Here is a 24,707-nt window from a genome sequence, read left to right as displayed (position 1 = left end):
ACTTTGGCACAGTTCTTATTTAGCCTATTTAACTCATTTGCAATATATGCCTGGTTCCTGTAGGCTTTGGAATTCATGACCACGTATTACATGGGAATAGATGACAGTCTAGGACAGGATATCAAGGAATACCAATATTTAAGATATGGGAAGAGAATGAAAAGTCCACAGTGGAAACCATCAAGAAGCCTATTGTGATATAGATTATTTTCTGAACCAGAGTGTTTTGTGGAATCTGAGAATCTAATGGGAAAGTCTTGCTTACGATCTAGTGTTTCCCAAAATATATTTCAGCGATTCCTTTAATATGATCAATGAAAAAGGCTTTGATGGACCAATAGTTTTCTAAAATAGTAAAGATTTGCAATGCTTATATAAATAGAATAGTCTCTGAGAAGTTTTATAGGAAAAATTATTTAACTTTAAGCCTGGGTTTCCCTAACTTTTTTGGCATGCAACACTCTTTATGTAAAACATCTTATGTTTCCACTAGTTTATTATAGAGTACATTTGGTAAATGTTAGTCCATTCAAATCAAAGAAATAGATGAATGTTGTTGCTTGTTGGCTAGAATTAATTCCTAAAGGATAGTTTAAGGACATTATCCTGTATCAGAAGGATTATTATAAAGCACATTATCGCTTTATAGAACACTGCATTTATGTGTAAATGATGTATTACATATAAATGTGGAAAGAATTGGGGAAAGCACTATAGACTTTTTATGCATCCTTCTTTAATTTCTTCCTTAATGTATTCTAAAATGCAAATAGTAACTTTGATTTTCAATTATCATAATAATAATGCATACTATTGAATGTGTACTATGTTTGCCATTATATTAGGTACTGTATGTATGTCATTCTAATCTTCACAATTGTTCAGTAGGGTTAGTGCTACTATTTTTATTTTTAGATGAGAATATTTAAGCTTAATCCACTCACAAAATTCAGTAATAAATCTGTGTTTATTCCTTTGGGTCACTTTGAGGAGTCAGTAATAGGGCAGCCTAAAATTAATTTGTCATTTTTCTCTGATTCCAGCTACTTTCTGTGATTTAAATCTTCTTCATTGTATTGTACAGAATCTTTGATGCTTTTCATTTGTGATTAAGAAATAAATTAAAACTATATCAATGTTATCATAATAGGATTAATCTGGATGATTAGGTCGTGAAGGAACTGATGGGAAATTGGGCAATAATAAATCTCTGATTGTATCAGGTTATAAAATATTTGACCATGACATACCTAATCATATTCAATAATGATATAAGTTAGACTAAGAATTATAAAATAAGCATGCCAGATGTCAATGTGAAATAAATTTAAAGTCAAATTGACAGAAAATAGGTCCCTTAAGATTATATTAGATTCATAATTATCTGTTATTGATTATGCTAGATGATGAGATGAATGAAATATAACTAATAAAATGGATTTCCCCAATCTGTCAGTTTTTTGTAAGATGGCTATCACTAGATTGAGCTTCTGTTTAAATCAAAGGTGCTTTTGCACTTTTCTCAGGGGAAAAATCAGAGAAGATTTTAGGAAACCTTAAATTAAGTATTTACTTTGAGACTTGATTTAAACAGGTTTATACCATCAACTGTAACTATTCTTTTGTCTGTATATATAAAAGTTAAATTACAATTTCTCAGAGGCCCTTATCTGGCAACAGGCGTATCAGATAATAAAGAACCCCAATTTTATATTAATCTTTGTATTTCAACTTGATATTTTTTAAATTAAATTAAAAATTACTTTAATAGAATTAAGAGTAAGAAAAGTAGCGAAGAAAACCAAAAATTCAGGTGAATCTGAACTTAACTTCAGAATACTGAAAGTTTATTCCAACATAATCTTAACTTCTTTGTTTCAGTCTCTAATAGGGTAAGGTATTTTAATATTTGGTTTTTAATTACTGTTTTGAATTGATTTAACAGATCCACCAAGACGCATCCTGGTCCAGTTGTACATTTAAGTGATAGTCCAAGAGATGAAGGGAAGGTGAGTATGATAACATCTTTATTCTTGCTTTTGTTTTCCTTATTTTTGAAAAAAGGTGTTTCTTAATGTTATTTTATATTTAATGTAGTTCATGGTATTCACTGTTATTTAAAATTAGAATTTGTGCAATGCCTGTGGCTCAAAGGAGTAAGATGCTGGTCCCATATGCCAGAGCTGGCAGGTTCAAATCCAGCCCCGGCCAAAAACTGCAAAAAAAAAAATAGAATTTGTTAAATTAATGAATGATTAAATCAATGAATGATTCATTCTAATACTGGTTCCAAATCAAGTCTTTAGTTTTACTTTGCACTAAAGTGGATAATTTAATTCTGGAATTTTGAGGATTTAAAAAATTTAACATGTACAATGTTAATTTTCAAATACTCATTGCTTGAATTTAATGATATGATTATCAATGTTATTAATTGTTTGCCTCTGTTATTCAATTTTGGTAGTGATAAATGGCCAATATTAAATAACATTAACTAAACAATATTTATTTTATAAATATGTACTAACATAGAACATTTTATCAATGACAGAAATAATCCTTACTCATTTTGATTATTTCATAATTTGCCATTGATGATGAGGAAATGAAGTTGATAACCTGAAAAGATAAAAAATATCACTATCATTATAAATAATGTTTTTTCAAGTATATAAATGATGCTAAGTACTAAAGAAAACATTAATAAATTATTTAGCAGGTAGATTTGGCTATTTTTAAAGGATAAAAACTGAATTAGCCTAACAAAAGTTGAACCTAAAAGACAAATCCACTCAGTGGAACAACACTGGATTCCTTCAGATTGATCCATCAATACAGTGTAATTCCAATCAGGTATTACCAGAGTGTATTTTTAAAGGCTTCACAAACTGATGTTAAAACTCATCAGAGAAAGAAAATGTTTGAGAATAGCCGAGTCATTTTGGGAAAATAAAGTGATACCAGTACAAAGGTATACAAAAAGATCCATGAATTTAATAGATATTCCCAAAGTGGTTTAGGCATTGGGTGGAATTTTATTTACAGGGTGACAATAAAGTTCACATGAAATTTAACAGTGTGCAATTTAAAATTGCACACAAACTTTATGGCCACCTTATGTCTTAGAGAAGGTATTTCAGGACATAATTATTGAATCAATGATGTTGGAAATTTGGTTATCCATTTTGGTTGTAGGTAGAAGGTTTTATTTCTAGGTTCTTTATTCTGTTCTGTTGGTCCATGTTTACTTTTATACCAGTACCAACCTATTTCAGTTGCTATAGTCTTGTAGTATAATTTGATATCAGGCAATGTGATGCTTCCAGATTTGTTCTTTTTACTTAAGATTACTTTGGCTATGTGGGCTCTTTTTAGGTTCCAAATGAAGCTTAGAATTATTTTTTTCTAGATCTGTGAAATATGATGCTGGTATTTTGATGGGGATTGCACTGAATTTATAAATCACTTTGGGCAGTATAAACATTTTAATGATGTTGATTCTACCAAATCTTGAGCAGGGAAATGCTTTTCTAGTTGTGTCATCTGAAAATTCTTTCACTAGTGTTCTAAAGTTCTCTTTCTAGAGAGGTCTTTAACTTCCTTTTTAAAGTATATTCCTAGGTATTTTATTTTCTTTGTAGTTATTGTAAATGATACTGTGTTCTTGATTTTGACTCTCCACTTAATAAAGCTAGAAAAAAACACAAAAAAACACTAGAGACCAATATCCTTTATGAACATAGATGCAAAAATCCTCAAAAAAATACTAGAAAACCAAATTCAACAACATATCAAAACACTAATCTATCATGATCAAGTGGGTTTCATCCAGGGATGAAAGGATGATTTAACATATGCAAATCAATAAACATGAGTCACCACCTAAACAGAAACAAAAACAAGGCCCACACAATCATCTTAATAGATGCAGAAAAACATTTGATAAAATTCAGTACCCTCTTGTGATAAAACTCTTCACAAATTAGACATAGAGGGGCCATACCTCAGTATTATAAAAGCCATACATGACAAATCCACAGCCAATATCATACTGAATGGGGAAGAGTTGAAAGCATTCCCCTTAATAACAAAGATCAAGGTGGGTGGATTGCCTGAGCTCAGAAGTTTGAGACCAGCCTGAGTTAGAGCAAGACCTCTGTCTCTAAAAATATCCAGGCTTTGTGGTAGGCGGCTGTAGTCCCAGCTACTCAGGAGTCTGAGGCAAGGGGATCACTTGAGCCCAAGAGTTTGAGGTTGCTGTGAGCTAAGCCGCCACATCGCTCAACCCCAGGGTGAGTGAGCGAGACTCAGTCTAAAAAATAAATAAACAAATTGGAACAAGGCAAGTGATGTCTACTGTCAACCACTTCTAGTCAACATATCAGAAGTGCTAGCTAGAGCAGTCAGGCAAGAGAAAGAAATAAAGGTCATCCAACTTAGGACAGAGGAAGTTAAGCCATTGCTTTTTGCTGATGATATGATCTAACATCTAGAATACCATAAAGACTGCCACCAAAAGATTCCTAGAATAGATAAAATCAGCAAAGTCTCAGGTTATAACTCCATATATATAAATCAGTAACATTTCTATACTTACTAGCATATAATCTTAAATAATCACTTCTTATGTGTCAGTTTTTCTGCCATTAGCATTTTGTCACATAGAAGTTTTTGATTTTTATGTACTGAATTTATTTTTTCAATTGATTCCTGCTTTTTTCTTACTCAGTAAATATTTTTCTTCCTATTATAATATTCAGTCATATTTCATATTTTAAGATTCTGCTTTTCACAATTATATTTTAATCTACATGTAATTTATTTTATGTTGGTTTGATATATTATAAATATAAAATTAATTCATTTATTGAATAATTCACTTATCATTTTCCACTGATATATAGGAAAACTCACTTTTATATCAAGTTCTCATATTTGAGTCTTCTGGACTTTCTCTTCTGTTTCATTATTCATCTATTATTGTATCAATGGCATACTTTATTAATTTGTAATAACTTACAAAATGTCTTGATAGTTGGTAAGCTGTTTTCTGTTCAGTTTATGAAGCACTATAGTTTTCAACTGGGATTTTGTTAAAATTTGAACATGTAATTTAGAGAAAATTTATGTGTTTAAGATTAAGATATGGCTGTTCTATGAACATGATATGTTTAATTTCATTTGTTTTTCTATATTACTCTATGACTTTTTCATAAAAGTCTTACATATCTTTTGCTAACTTAATTCTAAGTTCTGCATAAGTTTTATTGCCCTCATGACTTAATCTTCTTAAGACCAATTTCATAATTCATTGTTTTAGTGTAAAAAATATTGATTTTTTGATTTTTTTTACAGTTACATCATTTAATATTTGGTTTTTAATAGCCCAGAGTATCAGGTTTAGTCCATTAATTCTGGATTCAGAAGATATACCACAACATAAGGCATTCAATCTGGCTTCCCTAACAGATGCCAAGGAGGCCAAATAACACTACTCTGAAGGGAGGAGTTTTTGACTTTCCATGTTGAAAACCTTGACCAATATCAGACAAGAAGCAAGAAATAAATTATCCTTTTATTTCTCCCTATTATTGGGATATTTTGAGTTATAGTTTTCTCACTAACATTTGGAGACATCCTATAAGTCCATACTAATAACTGCTGAGTGACTGGTTGTGTCTTTTTTGCTTCTTCCCATGAAATAGTGGTTAGTGTGACAATGAATCATCTTACTTTTACTTTTTCATTTTACTTCACTTTTCTCTTGTGATTGCACTTCTTGATTAAACATTAACACTCAAGCCTTGCTTCAGGCTTTATTTCTACAGACCCCTGGTTGATATAACAAATGTAATATAATATAATATAATAGTTATTGAACTTTTTCTAGATCAGGGGTGGAATTATAGCCCATAAGCCAAATCTGGCTGCTTTCTGCTTTTGTAAATGTTTTGTTAGAATATAGTTATGCTTATTCATTAACATATTGTCTGTGACTGCTTTCTTGCTGTAAGAGCAAAGCTGAGTGGTTATGACTGAGATTACGTGGCCTACAAAATCCAAACTATTTACTATCTGGCCCTTTACATAAAAGGTTCGCTGACCCTTCTTCTAGAATATAAACCCTCAGATTGGATTTTTAGAGTTGTATTGTCTTCAGTCTAAAATTAAAAAATCTGAACTGGAGCAGAATTAAACCTAGCCATCACAATTGTTCCATCACAATTATTTGAATAGCATCCTCCTATGATAATTGGGATGAGGGACTTCTGGAGAGATAAGACAATGGGAGATCCAGTACTTGTGAAACTTAATTGATAAAGGACAATGATAATTATAATGATGATAGAATAAGATGGCTTCCTGTGACGGAATTTGTGTTAGTTCTCTATTACAAACAAAAGCTATCGCAAATTTAGTAGCTTAAAACAACACAAATTTATTATCTTACAGTTCTGTAACCAGAAGTCTGACACAGGTCTCACTGGGCTAAAATCAAGGTATCAGCAGGGTTTTATTCTCTTTGGATAACTCTAGAAGAGAATTTGAGAAGCTGATTTGAGAAGCCTTTTTCAGAGGCTACACACATTCCTTGGCTCCTAGCTGGCTTTCTCCATCTTTAAATCCAATAACATGGTAACTCTCCTTGACTCTTCTTCCATAATTACATCTCTTTTTCAGCACAGCTGGAAAAGTTTCTTTACTCTTAAGGATTCTATATTGGGCTTACTTCGTTAATTGGGGGTAATCTCCCTATCTCAACATTAAACCCTTAATTACATCTGAAAAGTCTTTTTTTTTTTTTCATATATGGAACATATTTACAACCTCCAAGGATTAGGATGTAGGCATATTTGAGAGTTCTTTATTTTAGTTAACTGAATCTCAGAGGTTCCCTAAGGTAGCTTTAAAGGACCCCTTACCTTCTGCAGTTTAATGGGTAGACTGTGCTAAAAATAGGCCCAGAATCTGTTTATAAGGAGAAAAATCCATAACTTTGATAGATCTCATTTATTAAAGTCATAGCACCGATAAGGAAAGAGTATGACCTTAAAACCTTGTACATTAGTTTCCTGTGGCTGCCATAATAAATTACCACAAAGAGGTGACTTAAAACAACAGAATTTTTTCCCCCACAATGCTGAAAGTCAAAAGTCTGAAATCAAGATGTTGGTTGAGCCATGCTCCCTCTGAAGACTCTTGAGGAGAGTCCTTTCTTGCTTTTTTAGCTCAAGTGGCTTTTGGTAGTCCTTGACTTGTAACAGTGTAACTCTCATCTCTGTCTTTATTTTTCATTTTCACACGACCTCCCTTTCTATGTTTCTGTGTATTCTCATCTTTTTATAAGGACACCAGTCATTGGATTTTTGTCTACCCTAAGTTCAGAATGATTTAATCTTGAGATCTTTAGCTAATTATATCTTCAGAGATTTTATTTCTAAATAAGGGCATTTTCTAAGGTTCTGGATGGACATAAAATTTTAGGGACATTATTCAAGCACTACACAATTGGGATAAATAAATTTGTATGGATAAACCTGAGAATATTCTTTTTGTTTGTTTGTTTGCAGTTTTTGGCCAGGGCTGGGTTTAAACATGCCACCTCCAGCGTATGGAGCTGGCACCTACTCCTTTGAGCCACAGACACTGACCCAACCTGAGAATATTCTAAAACTCTCCTCCAATTTCCCCAAACCCTCCTTGCCAAGAGAAATATCTTTTTTTTTTTTTTTAACCATTTTTGAAGAACAGCACTTTCATTTTCTGCAAGATTGTGTAATGACTTCCCCTGAGGTCGTTTCTGTGCATGTTGATGATTATCCTCACAAGACTTAACCTCTAGTTCATTATTTCTAGGCCAACAATAAAATCTCAGATCTTAGCATAACCTAACATAGAAGCATGTCTTCTCCCAGGAAGAAATAGACTAGACATAAAAGAACTATAATATCCACCAAAGGAAATGAGAATATGGCTAATATTATCAGTTATTAAGGGAATGTGTGTAGGATTGTTTTTTAAGGGTTTTAATTTGGGAAAGCTGCATAGAGGAGAGTTTGTTTACATGGGGGTACTCACCCATGATTTGAGATATAATGCTTTGGCAAGGAACACTTAGATCTGTACCTAGTAATTTTCTAGCATGGCTTCTTGAAGCCTAGACTCAATACAGATATAGAAAATGTTACTAAAAGCATAGTAACTGTTCTCAAACCCAAACAAAGAATGAGAACAAGTGGGTTGAAAAGAAAGATAAGAAAGGTTTATTATTTTTCTAGTAAAGTGAGAAGGATGGTAGACTTTCTTCTTAAAGAACCACCATCTTTCTGTTGTGAGGAGTAGGCTCTTTTATAGGTGCACCATCCTTTAGTTGACTAAGTGTCTTCATGACCATGCTGTTCTCTTAGCCCCCTTGTGGTTCCTTTGTTCCTGATCTGATCTGATCTTGCAGTTTTTCTGTCATTTGTCTTGTGACCATTGAACCATGCCCTGTGGTGAGAAGAAGAGAACTGGAAAACCAGTGTGAACAGATCTGTTAGCTAAGCTTCTTGGTATTGTTACTGTGAGATTATACTAGCCCTATGGTTTAATTTTTAATCCTGTAACATAAGTAAAGTATAGATGTCAAAGTTCTTTGGCATAGTATTAAAGAAGGAATCAGAAGAGTCAGGGAGATGAGAATGTTAAAGTAAGTGTAGTCTATTTGTTCTGGCTATCCACCTTCTATGTTTCCTAGAAGGCTTCTTAGGACACTGTCTCCACATAACCTAAGAAGTAATTCTCTGCACTGGCAGAGAAGCTTGGTGGTGGTTGTCTTTTGTTGGCCTTTGTTCGCCAGAGGAATTAATGACAAAGAGCCAGGCTCCATAATATCTACAGGGATTAAATATCATGGATTGGTAGAGGCCACATGGCAGTATTTCACCATCTGGCAATATCACCATAATTACAATAAAAAACAGCAAGGCTGGAGTGGCAATGCAGCAATCTGTGGTAAAAGCTAATATAATCATCATGTTATAGTAGGAGTAGAATTAGAGAGGCAATTGACTCAGATGTTGTTTGTTTTGTGTAATCAGAAAAAATACAAGAGTAGTTTAGCTTTTGACATTTAGCATCAAAGTCACCTTATCTTAGAAGGTTTCCAGATATATCATTTCAGAGATTCAGTATTCATTGATAAAAAGAGAAGCCAGTTGTCTGTCCTAAAATGCAGTCCTAAGTATATACACTGATTATAGGAGTATCTGTGATCATTGTCAGGAGTGACCGTTTTATTTTTAGGACTATTAGCTATAGAGTCAGTGAAGATATTGATATGAGGAAATCCAAAAAGTAATTGTGGTCCTCCAGTTAGAGGCAAGGCACATGGAACTAAGTAACCAGGTAATAAATGGAGCTTTGGCCCAAGTCTGATCTCACAGTAGGTCCAGTATTATTTTTCCCAAATGTATAATTTGGACTACTAAGAAATGCTTAGTAGTTGGAATAATTCTATTGACTTCTTGATATCACAATTAGGGGCATTATAGTAGGAAGGGAAAATGGAAACTGCTGAAACTATCTCCCTCTATTGAGAATATAATCAGAAAAATGCTATATTTCTGAAGGAGTTGCGGGTATTAGCACAATTAGATGTGAATGATGCAGTGGTGAATTCAGTTAATACAATTTTATATTCCATTGGGCTTTGAAAAAAAAAAAAACCTAAAATGGATTGAGGTTGATAATAGTACAATCACTATAAAACTGACCAAGAGATAGATCCAATCATAGTTACCCTGTTATTTATACTTTTATGGGTATAGCCCATAGGGGTATCCAACCTGTAGCCTGTGAGCTCACATGGGGATTATATGAGGACTTTGTTGCTTATCTGTGGTGGTGGATATTACTAAAATTATGCGTGGACATTTTTGTTGCTCATCAGTTTTTGTTCATTTTTACATATTTAATGTATAGCCCAAGAAAACTCTTCTTCTTCCAGTGTGGCACAGAGAGCCAAAAGGTTGGAAACCCCTGAGTAGAGCAACACAACCTATGGTACTTAATAGTTATTGATTTAGTGAAATATTTCTTCCATGAGTGTGAGATAGATCCCATATCCATGAGCAGAGAGGATCAAAAAAAGCTTGAATTTCCAAGAAGAAGGGTCAGTATATTCATAATCTTTCCCTAGGACTGTTATTTTTCCTGATTTCTATCATAATATAATTCTCAAGAAGGTTGATTGTCCTAATGCCATGGTCCTTTAATACAGTTCCTGTGGGTCATAACCCACAGGTTGAGAACTGCTGAGGTCTAGACATTATTTAGAAAACATCACAGTTCACTTTGTTGATTGTATTATTACTAATCATATCTGGTAAGAACAAGTGGCAAGACCTATATAACTCATAAGACTCATGTGTCAAAGGGTGAGAAGAAAAGTCCACAAAGATCCAGTGGCTTCTCCCACCTATGAAGATACTCAGGATCTTCTGGTTTGGATGCAGAGACATCGCCTTTAAATTAAAGCATAAGCTATTTTACTTCACCATTCTAAGAAAGTTGTCACATTCTCCTTCCCAAGAAAGTACATTTTTGGATTTGCATAATAATATACAGTGTGCCCATAAAGTTTGTGTGCAATGTTGATGCTGTACAATGCCCTTAAAATCACTGCTTTAAATGACTTCTTTAGGTCACACAAAAGTCTGCCAGTTTTGAGTGGAGCTTACAGAAAAATATGGCTCTTTTGCTGAGTCAAAATTATTTTTCAAACTCCCTTGCCACTTGGGATCTATGGTCTCGGGGATTTGCTGGAGCTTAATTATCTGGTAGATAAAAATGTTCTATTGGAAATCCCAATATGAAAATCACATCAGCTACTTTCCAGATTCAAAGTAATAAACCCAGATTTTCTGGGGTTGTGGTATCGTTGGTTGATGGGCTCTGTTTTTCCTATTAGCATTTTGAAAATATTACACTACTTTTTATCCTGAAATATTTCTCTTTACAAATCCGTAGATTATAGAAGTTCTCTGGTATGTGACAAGTTGTTTTCTTGCTGCTTTTGAAATTCTCTGTCTTTGAAATTGATTATTTGATTGTTATATGCATTAGTGTAGATTTCTTTGGGTTAATTTTAATTGGTGTCCTTTGGGCTATTGAATCTAGATGTCCAGTTCTTCACCAAATTTGGGAGGTTTTCTTTTTTGTTTGTTTGTTTGTTTGTTTTTTTGAGACAAAGTCTCATTATGTCACCTTTGGTAGAGTGCTGTGATATCACAGCTCACAGCAACCTCAAACTCTTGGGTTTAAGCTATTCTCTTATCTCAGCCTCCCAAGTAGCTGGGAGTACAGGCACCTGGTGATTTTTTTGGTTGCAGTCATCGTTGTTTAGCTGGCCTGGGCTGGATTCCAACCCGCCAGCCTTGGTGTATGTGGCTGGCATTGTAACCACTGTGCTATGGGCACCAAGCCTAAATTTTGGAGATTTTTAACCATTGCTTTTTTGAATTAGTTTTCCGGACCTTGATCTGTTTCTTCTGTTCATGGAACTTCTATAATACACATATTAACCTACTTTGATGGTACCCTATGAATTCCTTAACCTGTTTTCACTATTTATCAGTCTTATTTCCTTTTTCTTGTCTGACTGAATTATTTCCAGTGGCTTGTCTTCAAGTTCACTAATCCTTTCGTCTACTTAACTAGTTTGCTAGTGAATTTTTTTAGTTTCTCTATTGTGTTCTTCAGCTTCCCACAGTTTTTGTTTAGTATTTTTTAATACTAAGAGTCTCATGCTGTACTGACTGACCTAGCCAGGTACCCTAATACTAAGCAGGTAGTTTAAAATTTAAAAAAAATACTAAACATAAAGTTTAATGTTAAAAAATGAAAGAGAGGTAAAGTCTTTCTTGGACAAACAAAAGCTGAGGAAGTTTATCAGTAATAGATCTGCCTTATAAAACATGCTAAAGAGTTCAAGTTGAAACAAAATAAGAAAATAATGGCTTTCTTAACTCATTTTATGTCCCTTATACTAGAATATCTGAAATTCAAATAAGAAAAAAAATGGCTTTCTTAGTCTATTTCATGTCCCTTATACCAGAACATCTGAATCTCAGTAATTCACAAAGAAATAGAATGTATTTCTTGCATTTATATAGGCTGGGAAGTCCAAGGTCTAGGGGATGAATTTGGTAGACCATTCTTGCTGGTGGGAGCTATCTGTGGTGTCCCAGGAGGGAACAAGGCATCACATAGGGGGATAACCACGATTAATGTCCTAGCTCATGTCTGTCTGTGTTCATATAAAGCCGTTAAGTCCCCCTTCTATCATAATTTATTAATCCCTGAATAGATTAATCCACTCATGAGGGCAGAACTCTCCTGATTTAATTACCACTTAAAGGTCCCACCTCTCAATACTGCTACATTGAGAATTATTTTCCAACAAGAGTTTTGGAGTAGACATTCAAACAATAGTAATGGTGAAGTAGAACACTGTATAAATAGCAGCCCCCTCTAGAAACATCAATTTAAACTACTATCTACACATAAAAAAAAAAAAAAAAACCTTTGGAAGTGCTAAGGAAGCCAGGTAAGGTATTATAGTACCTAATTTTAGCATAATAATAAAAAAATACACATTGAAGAGGATAGAAAGGACAATTTTACATTCCCTATATTACCTTTCACTCATCAACAGGTAACAGGTAGCACAGCGTAGAAACAACATACTCTTGAGAAAAGGAGAGAATAGTAAGTCTAAGAATTTGCTTTTGAATTTAGTATCAGGCCTGCCACAGTAAAACCTAGCACTGGTCAGAGGTCCTTAGCTCCTGACACCAGGTATGCACAGAGCTCTAGACCAACGTTAGAGCCGGAATAAAATTCATGGCTCCAGCAGTATAGCCTTAAGTTCCCATATGCATTGCTGTCAGCCAACTATAATGGCCCCAAGCCCTTAATAAACCTCAGAAGCAAGCAGATGATACCTACCAAAGGTTTAAGGTATATTCAGGTACCAGCCTGGAACCCATTGCCATAGTGGAACAGACTTAAATTCTAGCCTGCAACCCTACTAGTTAACTACAGACACCTTGGGCCCTGAATATAGCTCAGTAACATCTGCTGTGGGCCTTAGATGCACCTGTTGCTGTGCTGGTCTCAGTGACAGTAGGCTTAGGTGTGACCCAGCTCTGCATCAGCCTCAGCAAAACTGCACCCTAGACCAAATTCACCTTACAGATAGTTACAGAACATTCCATCCAACAGCTATTCTATATGCATTCTTCTCAATGGTACATGGAACATTCTCTAGACTAGATTATATATTAGGTCATAAGACAAGTCAACAAATTTCAAAACATTGAAGTTATATCAAATATTTTTTTGGCCACATGATATAAAACTAGAAATCAATACAAGAAGCTATCTTGGAAATGTTACATTTACATGGAAACTAAGGAAGCTGATTCTGAGTAAACAGTGGATTAATTAAGAAATTAAGGGGGAAGTTAAAGAAAAAACTTTTGAGACAAATGAAAATGAAAACACAAAATACCAAAATGTATAGAAAGAAGGTAGAGCAAGATGGGTAAAGAGAAACTCCAGCAATTGTTCTGCTTCACAAACACTGAATTTGTCAACTATCCATTCAAGCAAGTAGCTTCACAAGTATCAAAATACAAACAGGTGAGTTATCATACTACTTGGTTTTAACATTATATCAAGGAAAAAGTCACTAAAGAGGGCAGAAAAAGCAGTGTTGAATTGTTCATGCTACTCTTCCCACATCCCCTGGCAGTGCTGTGCCAGCACACCAAATAGAGAGAGAATCATTGTGCCTAGAGGAAAGAGTGAAATGATTATGAAATATTGCATTGAAACTGCAGGCTGCCCTGGAACAAGGGAATACAGCAAGCACAAGGCAGAATTCTGCCAGTGGATACACAGGGAGCATGTAGACCAATCTAGTCAAAGAGAAATCCCCTGTTCCAAAACCCAATTTCTGGCTAGTCCCACTATTGGCTGACAAAAGGCAGCCTAGACCCTGGACTAAATTTGTAAGATGGTCAGGCCACCAAGGCTATAGTCCTCAGGCAAGTCCTGTGACTGTGGTGGCTTGGAGCTAGTGGACTTGGGGTGCTCATGACCCAGTAAGATACCAGTGGTGAGCCAACCCAGTGCCTGCATCACCCCTTCCCCAAATACAGGCAGTGTGGCTCAAGGCGAGTCTTCTTCCATTGAGGGAAAGGAGAAGGAAGAGTTCACAGGACTTTGTTTTGCAGAGTTAACTACAGTAAAATAAAGTACCAATGTAGACTCCTAAAGTCCCTGAATCCAAGTCTTAGTTCCTGAATGGAATTTTTAGACCTACACTGCCCTATAGGGAGGGACCTAGTCCTGGCAGAAGTCACCTTTTGCTGACAAAAGATTCCTTGGGTTTTAAATAGACTTCAGAGGTAGCCAGGCAGCAGCTTTGGGTGAGACTAGCCTCACTTCAGGTATGAACTAGTACTGGTGGCCGTGAAGAAGTGTCCATATCACTCCTCCCCCAGCTCCAGCAGCTCAGCACAGACAGTGAAGGAAGAAAATGAGAAACTTTGCCTGGTAATTCAGGAAATTCTGCCATAGCTTCCCAAGTCTATCAAGTTGGTAACCATGAAACTGAAAGAGTTAGAGTTTTACTGGGTTTAGAGCACTATTAGTGCTGATATGTCTATAGTGTCCAAATACTTAGATCATAGCACTCAGTTCCCTTATAATATCTGGAAAGCCTTCTCAAGTAGGATAGGTTCAAACAAGTCCAGACTGTGAAGATTAAATACCTAACTCTTCCATGCCCAGGCATCAATGAAAATCCATAAGTGTCAAGAACATCCAAGAGGACATGACCTCACCAAACAAAATAAATAAGAAATCGTCAACAAGAGGAACATTAGAAATTACACAAATGCATGGAAATCAAACAATATACTGCTGAATAACCAGTGAGTCAATGAAGAAATTAAGAGGAAATTGATTTTTTTCAAAACAAATGAAAATACATGTCAAAACCTATGGGATATCACAAAAACAGTAATAAGAGATAAATTTATAGCAATAAGTGCCTACATCAAAAAAGTGAAAATGCTTCTAATAAACAACTTATAGATATATCTCAAAGAAGTAGAGAAACAAGAGCAAACCAAACCCTAAGTTTATAAAAGAAAATAATAGGCTCGGCGCCTATAGCTCAACCGGCTAAGGCGCCAGCCACGTACACCTAAGGTGGCGGGTTCGAATCCCCAGCCCGGACCCGCCAAACAACAATGACGGCTGCAACCAAAAAATAGCCGGGCGTTGTGGTGGGCGCCTGTGGTCCCAGCTACTTGGGAGGCTGAGGCAGGAGACTCGCTTGAGCCCAGGAGTTGGAGGTTGCTGTGAGCTGTAATGCCATGGCACTCTGCCCAGGGGGACAGCTTGAGGCTCTGTCTAAAAAAAAAAAAAAAAAAAAAAAAAAAAAAAAAAAAAAAAAAAAAAAAAAAAAAAAAAAGAAAATAATAAAGATCAAAATAGAAATAAATGAGATTGACACATTTTTAACAAGACTAAGAAAAAAAAAGAGAAGCCCAAATAAGTAAAAACAGAGTTGAAAATGAGATGTTACAACTAATATTGCATTCATTCAAAAGATCGTTAGACACTACTGTGAGCAACTATGTGCTAATAAATTGAAATATGTAGAATAGGTGAATTCCTACATACATAAAACTTGCTAGAATCTAGTGTTTCTATGGTTTCATGTTTTAGATTTAAATCTTTTATCTACTGTGAGTTAATTTCTGTAATTGGCGGGAGGTGTGGATCTAGATTCAGACTTTTACATATGGCTCATCAGTTCTTCCAGTACCATTTATTAAATAAGAATTCTGTCCCCCATTTGTCTTTTCATTTGCCTTATCAAATATGGTGATTTGAGGCTAGTTTCATCTATACATTCTCTATTTTGTTCCATAGATCTATGGCTCTTGTTTTTATCCTGTTTTGATTAGTATAGACTTGTAGTATAACCTGAAGTCTGGTAACATGATGCCTTCAGATTTGTTCTTATTTCAAAAAATTGATTTAGCTATTTGGAGTTTTTTCTGGTCCCATATGAAATGTAGAACTTTTCTTGGGCTCTTCAAAGTATAATGTTGGAGTTTTAATGGGGATTGCATTAAATCTATGGATTAATTTGGGTACTATAGACATTTCAACAATGTTGATTCTTCGCAGTATGAGCATGGTATGTTTCTCCATCTGTTAACATCCTCTCTTCTTGTCTCATTGTTTCATAGATTTCTCCATAGAGATCTTTCATGTCCTTTCTTAAGTATATTCCAAGGTATTTCCTTTCCTTTGAGTCTATTGAGAAAGGTATCATATCTTTGATTTGATTTTCAATTTGCCTGCTGTTGGCATATATGAAGGCTTTGATTTGTGTACATCAACTTCATATACTAAAATGTTACTGTATTTATTGTATTTCTTGATGACTTCTAGGAGTCTCATGGTTGAGTCCTTTGGGACTTTTTAAGTATAAGATTGTTGTCAGTGAAGAGTGCTAGTTTGCCCTCCTCTGTCCCCATTGGATACCACTGATATCCTTCTCTTGCCTAGTTGCATTGGCTAGGACTTCAGCACTACATTAAATACCAGTGGTAATAGCAGACATCCTTGTTTGGTTCTAGTTCTAAGTAGAAATGCTTCCAGTTTTTCTCTATTCAGTATAATATTGTCTATGTGTTTGTTGTAAATGACTTCTGTAAGTTTACGAAATGTCCTATCTGTGCCTATTTTCTTAAGTGTCCTTTTCAAAATAGGATGCTAAATTTTGTCAAATGTTTTTTCTTCATCTATTCAGAGCATCATATGGTCTTTGGTTTTACTTCTGTTTATGTAGTGAATTACATTTATGGATTTACATATCCTGAACCAACCTTGCATCAAGGGGATGAAACCCACTTGGTCATGATGATTTTTTTTTTTTTTTATGTATAGCTTAATTCTTTGCTAAGATTTTGTTGAGTATTTTTACATCAATATTTATTAATGAAATTTCTCTGTAGTTTTCTTTTTTTGGTTGTGTCCTTTCCTGATTTTAGTATCAGGGTAATATTTGCTTCATAGAAAGAGTTGGGGAAGATTCCATTTTTCTCAATGTTTTGGAATAGATTCTGCCTTACAGGTGTGAACTCTTCTTTGAAAGTTTGGTAGGGTTCAGGTGTAAACTATTTGGTCTGGAACTTTTTTGTTGAAAGCTTTTTTATACTTTTTACAATGTCCCAGTGCTTGATTTTGGTCTGTTTAAGAATTCTGTTTCTTTCTGGTTGAGTCTTGGATGTAGTGTGATTCCGGGAATTAGGCCATTTTCTCCATGTTTTCAAATTTCTAGGCATAGTCTTTCAGAGTACTACACATAGTAGTATTCAGTGAAGATCGTTTGTATCTCTGTGATATCTGTTGTTATTTTCTCTTTTTTGTTTCTGACTGAGCTTATTAGAGATTTTCCTTTTCTATTTCTAGTTAATCTGACCAAAGGTTTATCATGTTGTTCTTTTCAAAGAACCAGTTTCTTATTTCATTAATCTTCTATATGATTCTTTTTTCCTCAATTTCATTTCTACTCTAATTTTAGTTATTTTTTTTCTTCTGCTAGGTTTAGGATTGGATTGCTCTTCCTTTTCCAGTTCCCTGAGAGATACATTAGATTATTCATTTGTGCTCTTTCTGTTTTCTGTAGGTAGATGTTTAATGTAAAAAAAAAAAAAATCCCTCTTTGGACTGCTTTTGCAATATCTCACAGGTTTTGGTAGCTGTGGTTTCATTTTTTTTTGTTCAAGGAATTCAATGATTTAATTTGTTATCTTTTACTTCACTAAGCTATTGTTCATCATGGGTTGTTTAATTTGCATGACTTTGAATGAGGATGAATGTTTCTGTTGGAATTTAGTTCTACTTTTATTCCATTGTGGTCTATAAAGATATAAGGTAGAATTTCTATTTCTTTTTTCAATTTTTTGAGGTCTTTTTATATCCTAGTATATAATCAATTTTGGAGAATGATCCATGAGCTGATGAAAAACATGTATACTCAGTAGAATTGGGGTGGAATGTTCTATATATGTTTGTTATGCCCATTTTTTCTAGAGTCAAATTTAAGTCATTCATTTCTTTGTTTAGTTTCTGCTTGGAGGATTTGTCAGTGTTATGCTAAAGTCTCCAGCTATCGCACTGTTGTAGTTGTTATATTATTCAGGCCAAGTAGGGATTGTTTTCCAAATCTGGGAGTGTTTAAGTTGGGTATACATAAATATTTAAGATTGAAATGTCTTCTAGTATTATTCCCTTGGCCAGTGTATAAGGCCCATGTTTGTCTTTCTTTACTTTTGTTGCTGTCAAGCCAATTATATCTACAAATAGAATTTTGACTCCTGCTGTCTTCTGATTTCCATTTACCTGAAAAATTATTCTTAAACCCTTCACACTGAGTCTTTTTTTGTCCTTGGAGGTTACACATGTTTCCTAAAGACAGCATATGTGTGCATTGTCCTTTTTTATCTAGTCAGCCAGCCTATGCCTCTTTAGTGGGGATTTCAAAATATTCATATTTATTAAGAGAATTGATAAGTAGGTTGGATATCTGTTTAACTTGTATGGAGGTTTGTTGTCTTATCAATTGATTAGTTGTGGAAGATAAGCTTTGTCTTTTAGTTTTTGAGTGTCTTTACTTTGTTAGTGGTCCATTGTGTTGATCTGTATACTTCCTGAAGAGCTAGTCTTGGAGTGACAAATTTCCTCGATGTTGAATATTGGTAAAGGATTTGATTACTTCCTCAAATATAAATTTAGTTTTGCTAGAATCCTAAACTGACAGTTGTTTTATTTGAGAATTGAAAGCCCTTCTGGCTTAAAGTTTCAGCTGAGAGGAATTTCACCCTGATGGGTTTGACCTTTTAGGCCAAATGCTGCTTATGTCTGGTTGCTTGTAGAATTTTTTTCTCTTTTATTTTGACTTGGTCATATTAATTACTATGTGTTTATGAAATGCTTTGTTTGAATTGAGTTGCCCTGGTGTTCAGTTTGCACCTAGTAGGTGAATGTCTGAATTCTTGGTGATGCTTGGGAAGTTTTCAGTATGATATTATGAACTAAAGCATCCACATAATTTTCATTCTTTTTTTATCCTTTAAGGATACCTATAATTTGTATATTTGTATGTTCATGTACTTTCATAATTCTCTAGGATATTGTTCTGATTTTGGTCTCTTATTTTCTTCTGCTTAAATGATTAGATAGCCTTGTCTTTAAGTTCTGAGGTTTTTTCTTCTTCATGGTTTAATCTGTTGAAACTTTCTACTGTTTTGAAACATCTTGAATAGTCGTTCACTTCTTTTTTTTTTTATTTTTTATTTTTGGAGACAGAGTCTCACTTTGTCACCCTTAGTAGAGTGCCGTGGCATCATAGCTAACAGCAACCTCAGACTCTTGGGCTCAAGCTATCCTCTTGCCTCAACCTCCTGAGTAGCTGGGACTATAGGCACCTGCCACAATGCCTGACTATTTTTAGAGAGCGGGTCTCACTCTTGGTCAGTCTGGTCTTGAACTCGGTAGCTCAAGCTATCCACCCACCCCAGCCTCCCAGAGTGCTAGGATTACAGGCATGAGCCACCATACCTGGCCTTACTCATGTACTTCATTAAGCTCCATTATATCCTTTCTAATTTTGTCCATATCCTTAGAGACTTTGTCTTGTCTAAACTTAAATTCTTGGGTCGATTTTCAGATTACCTTTTGTTGGAAAGGAATTTCATTTTTCCTTCAGTTCCCCTCATCATTTTTGCCATCCATAATCTGAAATCCATTTCTAACATTTCCAAAATTTTTGTATTGTTGGAATCTTCTGTGGTATCTACATTGTGATTTCCTGGGGACTAGACCAGGTACTCTAGGGACCCAGTAATCCAGAAATTAAAAAAGGAGAACCTGTAGAGAAGGCAGAATCTCCTTGATCTGTTCTGCGATCCTGTGGGACCAGGACAAAAATGGCTCAGTTAGGTGGAGCTGAAGCTGACTGTGTAGTCCTTTCCTAGAAAGCCATGCCAACTGGGCTCTTATGGTATCTGTCAAGTCAAGACCTGAGAACTTTCCAAACAACTCCTAAGCCTCACTAAAGATACAGAGATACAGTCTCTCCAATGGTTACTGAGAAGTGGGATTCACTATGAACCAAATTCCCCACCCAGACCCACTTGCAATCTGGCTCTGTCTTGTGGATTCCTAGTTCCTGCTTGTTTTAATCCAGACCCTCTGCATGGAGGGAGGAACCTGCCCAGAATTTGGATTGGTCCCTGGTCCACTTGCACAGGGGTCAGTGGGAAGAGGTTCTCTAGTGGCCATAATCCTCTAGGGATTCTATAACTAGGCTTTGTCCCTGGGTCACCACACTCCCCTACACCTCCTTTCTATACTGGCCACTCTCTCTTCCTATCTTTGTCACTCCTATTATTTAATGCTGCCCTTTTGTGCTTTTGCAATGCTGTTTCTTGGCTCGATGATCCAGATGGGAGTGGCCAGTCTTTCTACTCCCTGACCTTATCAAGACAGGCTGGTGAGAAGTTGTCTTCAAACCACTATCTTGGAGTTCACTTCTTCCAATAATAACATTAAATGCACATAGATTAATGTCCCCAATCAAAAGACATAGATTGATTGAATTGATTAAAAATAAGACCCTGAAAAAAAAAAAAATAAGACCCTGCCCAAAAAGCTATCTATAATAAGTTCACTTTCAGTTTAAAAATGTATGAGGTCTTAAAGTAAAAGAATGGGAAAAAATGTTCCATGCATATGGTAAACAAAAGTGAGAAGGGGTAGCTATAGTTATTTCAGACAGAGTAGACTTAAAGTCAAAAATTATCATGAGACAGTTAAGAGACATTATATAATGATGAAAAATGTTTATCCATCAATCACAACTATGTATACACTTAACATCAGAGTACCTAAATATATAAAGAACATATTGACAGAACTGAAAGGATACTTAGACAACAATATGATATTAGTAGAACACCTCAGTAGTCCACTTTTAATAATAGATTATCCAGACAAATCCAAAGGAAACAGAGGACTTGAATAACACTGTAGACCAAATGGACTTAAGAGATATATCCAAAACTTCATCCAGCAGTAGCAAAACACATATTCTTCTCAAGCACATATCAAGCATTCTCTATGATATAGTTATATAACATGTTAGTCTGTGAAACAAATTTTAACATATTTAAGAAGATCAAATGATGCCAAGTATCCTTTCTGAACAATATAATAAAAATAGAAATCAATAACAGAAAGAAACTCTAAAATTCATAAAGATATGTAAATCAAATAACACATTTTTAAACAACCATTGCCTCAATAAAAAATTAAAAAGAAAATTAGAAAATACCTTGAAACAAATAAAACTGAAAACACACCCTACTAAAAAATTATGGGTTGTAGAAAAAGCAGCACTGAGAGGAATATTATAGCAATGAATGACGATGTTATAAGAATGACTTACAAACAACCTAACTTTATCTCAAGGAACCTAGAAAAGAAAGAACAAACTGAGCCCAGTGTAGCAAAAGGGAGGAAACAATAAAGGTTAGAACAGATATAATTGAAACAGACAATGGATACTATCAACAAACTAAGAGTTGTTTTTTGGAATGATCAACAAAATTGACAGACTCATAGCTAGATTAAGAAAAAGAGGACTTATGTAAATAAAAGTAAAAATGATAGGAGAGATTTATAACTGATGTCATAGAAATCAGGATTTTAGGATACTATCATCAACATTTATATACCAACAAGCTGAATAACCTAGAAGAAATTAATAAATTCCTAGAAATATACAATCTGCCAGTACAGATTGTGAAGAAATAGAAAGTGTGAAGAGACTTCTAACAAGTTATGGAGATAGAATCAGTAGTCAAAAAAATACTAACAAAGGAAAAGGCCAGGACCAGATGCCTTCACTAGTGAATTTTCAAACATTTAAAGAAGAACTAACACTAATCCTTCTCAGATTCTTCTAAACAATTGAAAAAAAGGAAACACTATCACATTAATTTAAGGACATCAAAGCCAGAAAAAGGTAGCACAAGAAAATGAAAGTACAAGTAAATATCCATGATGAATAGAGATTCAAAAAGCCTCCACAAAATTCTAGCAAACCAAATCCAACAGTACATTAAAAGGATCATACACCCATATACTGTGACCAAGTGAGATTTATTTCTGGCATACCAGGATGGTTCAACATATGAAAATTATATTTACTGATTTCAGACTATAGTGCAAGTCTGCAAAACTCAGTACAGTATGATACTGCCATAAAAACAAACATATAGACCAGAGAGCCCCTAAATAAATCCATTCATATATAGTCAACTGATTTTTAGTAAGGGAGCCAAGAATACACAGGAGAGAAAAGACAATCAGTTCAACAAATGGTGTTGAGAAAGGTGTAACTGGGGCCTTTTTATACATCATACATTAAAAGAAAAAACAGCATACAATCCATTTATTTAAAATGGATTAAATAATTAAACATAAGACCTACACTATACGAAAACATAGGAGAAAAGCTTGGGGACATTGTTCTTGGCTGTGACTTTATGGATATGACACTGAAAGTACAGATGACAAAAACAGATATAAACATATTGGGCAAATTAAACTAGAAAAACTTCTGCACAGGAAAGGAAAAATCAACAGAGTAAAAAGATGATGTACAGAATGGGAGAAAATTCTGCAAACCATATATCTGACAAAGCATTAATCTCCAAAATGCATAATGAGCTCATATAAATCATAGTAAAAGATAAATAAATCTGATAACCTGATATAAATACGAGCTTAGGATTGAATAGACATTTCCCCAAAGAAGACATACAAATGATAAATAGGCATATGAAGAAATATTTAATGTCACTAATCATTAGAGAAATGAAAATCAAAACCATGATAAGATATGTATATCACCTCACACCTGTCAAGATGGCTACTATTTTTAAATACCTAAAGACAAATTTTAGCAAGGATGTGCAGATACTGGAACCTATATCCAATATATTAGGAATGCAAAATAGTTCAGCCACTATGGAGAACAGCATGGAGATTCCTCAAAAAGTGAACATAGAACTACTTATCTGATATAGCAGTCCCACTTCTGGGTATTTATCCAAAAGAATTGAAATCAAGATCTCAAAGAGATAATCATTATAACACTTCACAATAGCTAAGAATTGGGAGCAGCATAAATGGCCATAGGATGCTATTGCAAAAGACAAGATTCATTCTTTCTAATGGCTGAGTAGTATTCCTAGAAACAAATATACCACATTTTATTTATCCAATCATCTGTTGATAGACACTTAGGTTGACTCCATGACTTAGCTAGTGGGAATAGTGGGCAGTAATCATCCGAGTACAGATGTGTCTTTTCATATAATGATTTGTTTTTCTCTGGGTGGATATCCAGTCATAGAATTGGTGGATTGAATGGTAGTTTTGCAGTTTGAAAAATCTCCATACTGATTTCTATGCAGGTTATACTCTGATGTACATACAGAATGGAGTAATAATCAATGGAAACTTTAAAAGGTGGGAGGGTAGGAAAGGGATGAAGTATTAACAGTTACCTCTTAGTTACAGTGTATTCTGTTCTGGTTAAAAAAAAAGCCCTGTCTTTACCACAACACAATATATCCATGTAACAAAACTGCACTGTACCCTTTATATCTATACTTTTTTTTTAAATTAAATCATAGCTGTGTACATTAATGCGGTCATGGGGTACAATGTCCTAGTTTTACATACAATTTGAAATGCTTTCATCAAACTAGTCAACATAGCCTTTGCAGCATTTTCTTTGTTATTGTGTTAAGACATTTATATTCTACACCTAGTAAATTTCACATGAACCCTTGTAAGATGCACCATAGGTGTGATCCCACCAATTACTCTCCCTCCACCCATCCTCCCCTCTCCCCTCCCTCTCCCCTTTCCCTTTCTCCTTGGGCTATAATTGGGTTATAGCTTTCATAAGAAAGCTATAAATTGGTTTTATAGTAAGACTGAGTACATTGGATAATTTTTTCTTACATTCTTAAGATACTTTGCTAAGAGGAATATGTTCCAGCTCCATCCATGTAAACATGTAAGAGGTAAAGTCTCCATATTTCTTTAAGGTTGCATAATCTTCCATGGTGTAAATATACCACAATTATTAATCCATTCACAATCGACGGGCACTTGATCTTCTTCCATCACTTAGCAATTATGAATGGTGCTACAATAAACATCCTGGTACATAGATCTTTGTTATAAGGTGATTTTTGGTCTTCTGGTTATATACCTAGTAGAGGAACTGTAGGATCCAATGGCAGGTCTATTTTTAGATCTCTAAGTGTCCTCCAAACATCTTTTCAAAAGAAGCATATTAGTTTGCATTCCCACCAGCAATGTAGAAGTGTTCCCTTTTCTTCACATCTGCAACAACATCTCTAGTTTTGGGATTTTGTGATGTGGGCTAATCTTACTAGAGTTAGATGATATCTCAAAGTAGTTTTGATTTGCATTTCTCTGATGATTAAAGATGATGAGCATTTTTTCATGTGTCTCTAGGCCGTGCTCCT

At 34.7% G+C, this 24,707-nt stretch overlaps 1 protein-coding gene across 3 annotated transcripts in view; it reads left to right on the top strand.

Moving 5' to 3' along the window:
- The window catches only part of STXBP5L (syntaxin binding protein 5 like), a 327,805-nt gene that overhangs the window by 98,677 nt on the left and 204,421 nt on the right, over positions 1-24,707 (top strand). For all 3 annotated transcript variants that reach the window (XM_012808413.1, XM_012808415.2, XM_012808414.1), the window contains exon 6: positions 1,946-2,009. In XM_012808413.1, the coding sequence (XP_012663867.1) occupies positions 1,946-2,009 (64 nt within the window). The remainder of the gene's footprint in view (positions 1-1,945; positions 2,010-24,707) is intronic.

Source organism: Otolemur garnettii, unplaced genomic scaffold (genome assembly GCF_000181295.1).
Source record: "Otolemur garnettii isolate 467f Iridium unplaced genomic scaffold, OtoGar3 scaffold00089, whole genome shotgun sequence".
Lineage (NCBI taxonomy): Eukaryota > Metazoa > Chordata > Mammalia > Primates > Galagidae > Otolemur > Otolemur garnettii.
This window is presented reverse-complemented; position numbering and strand designations above follow the sequence as displayed.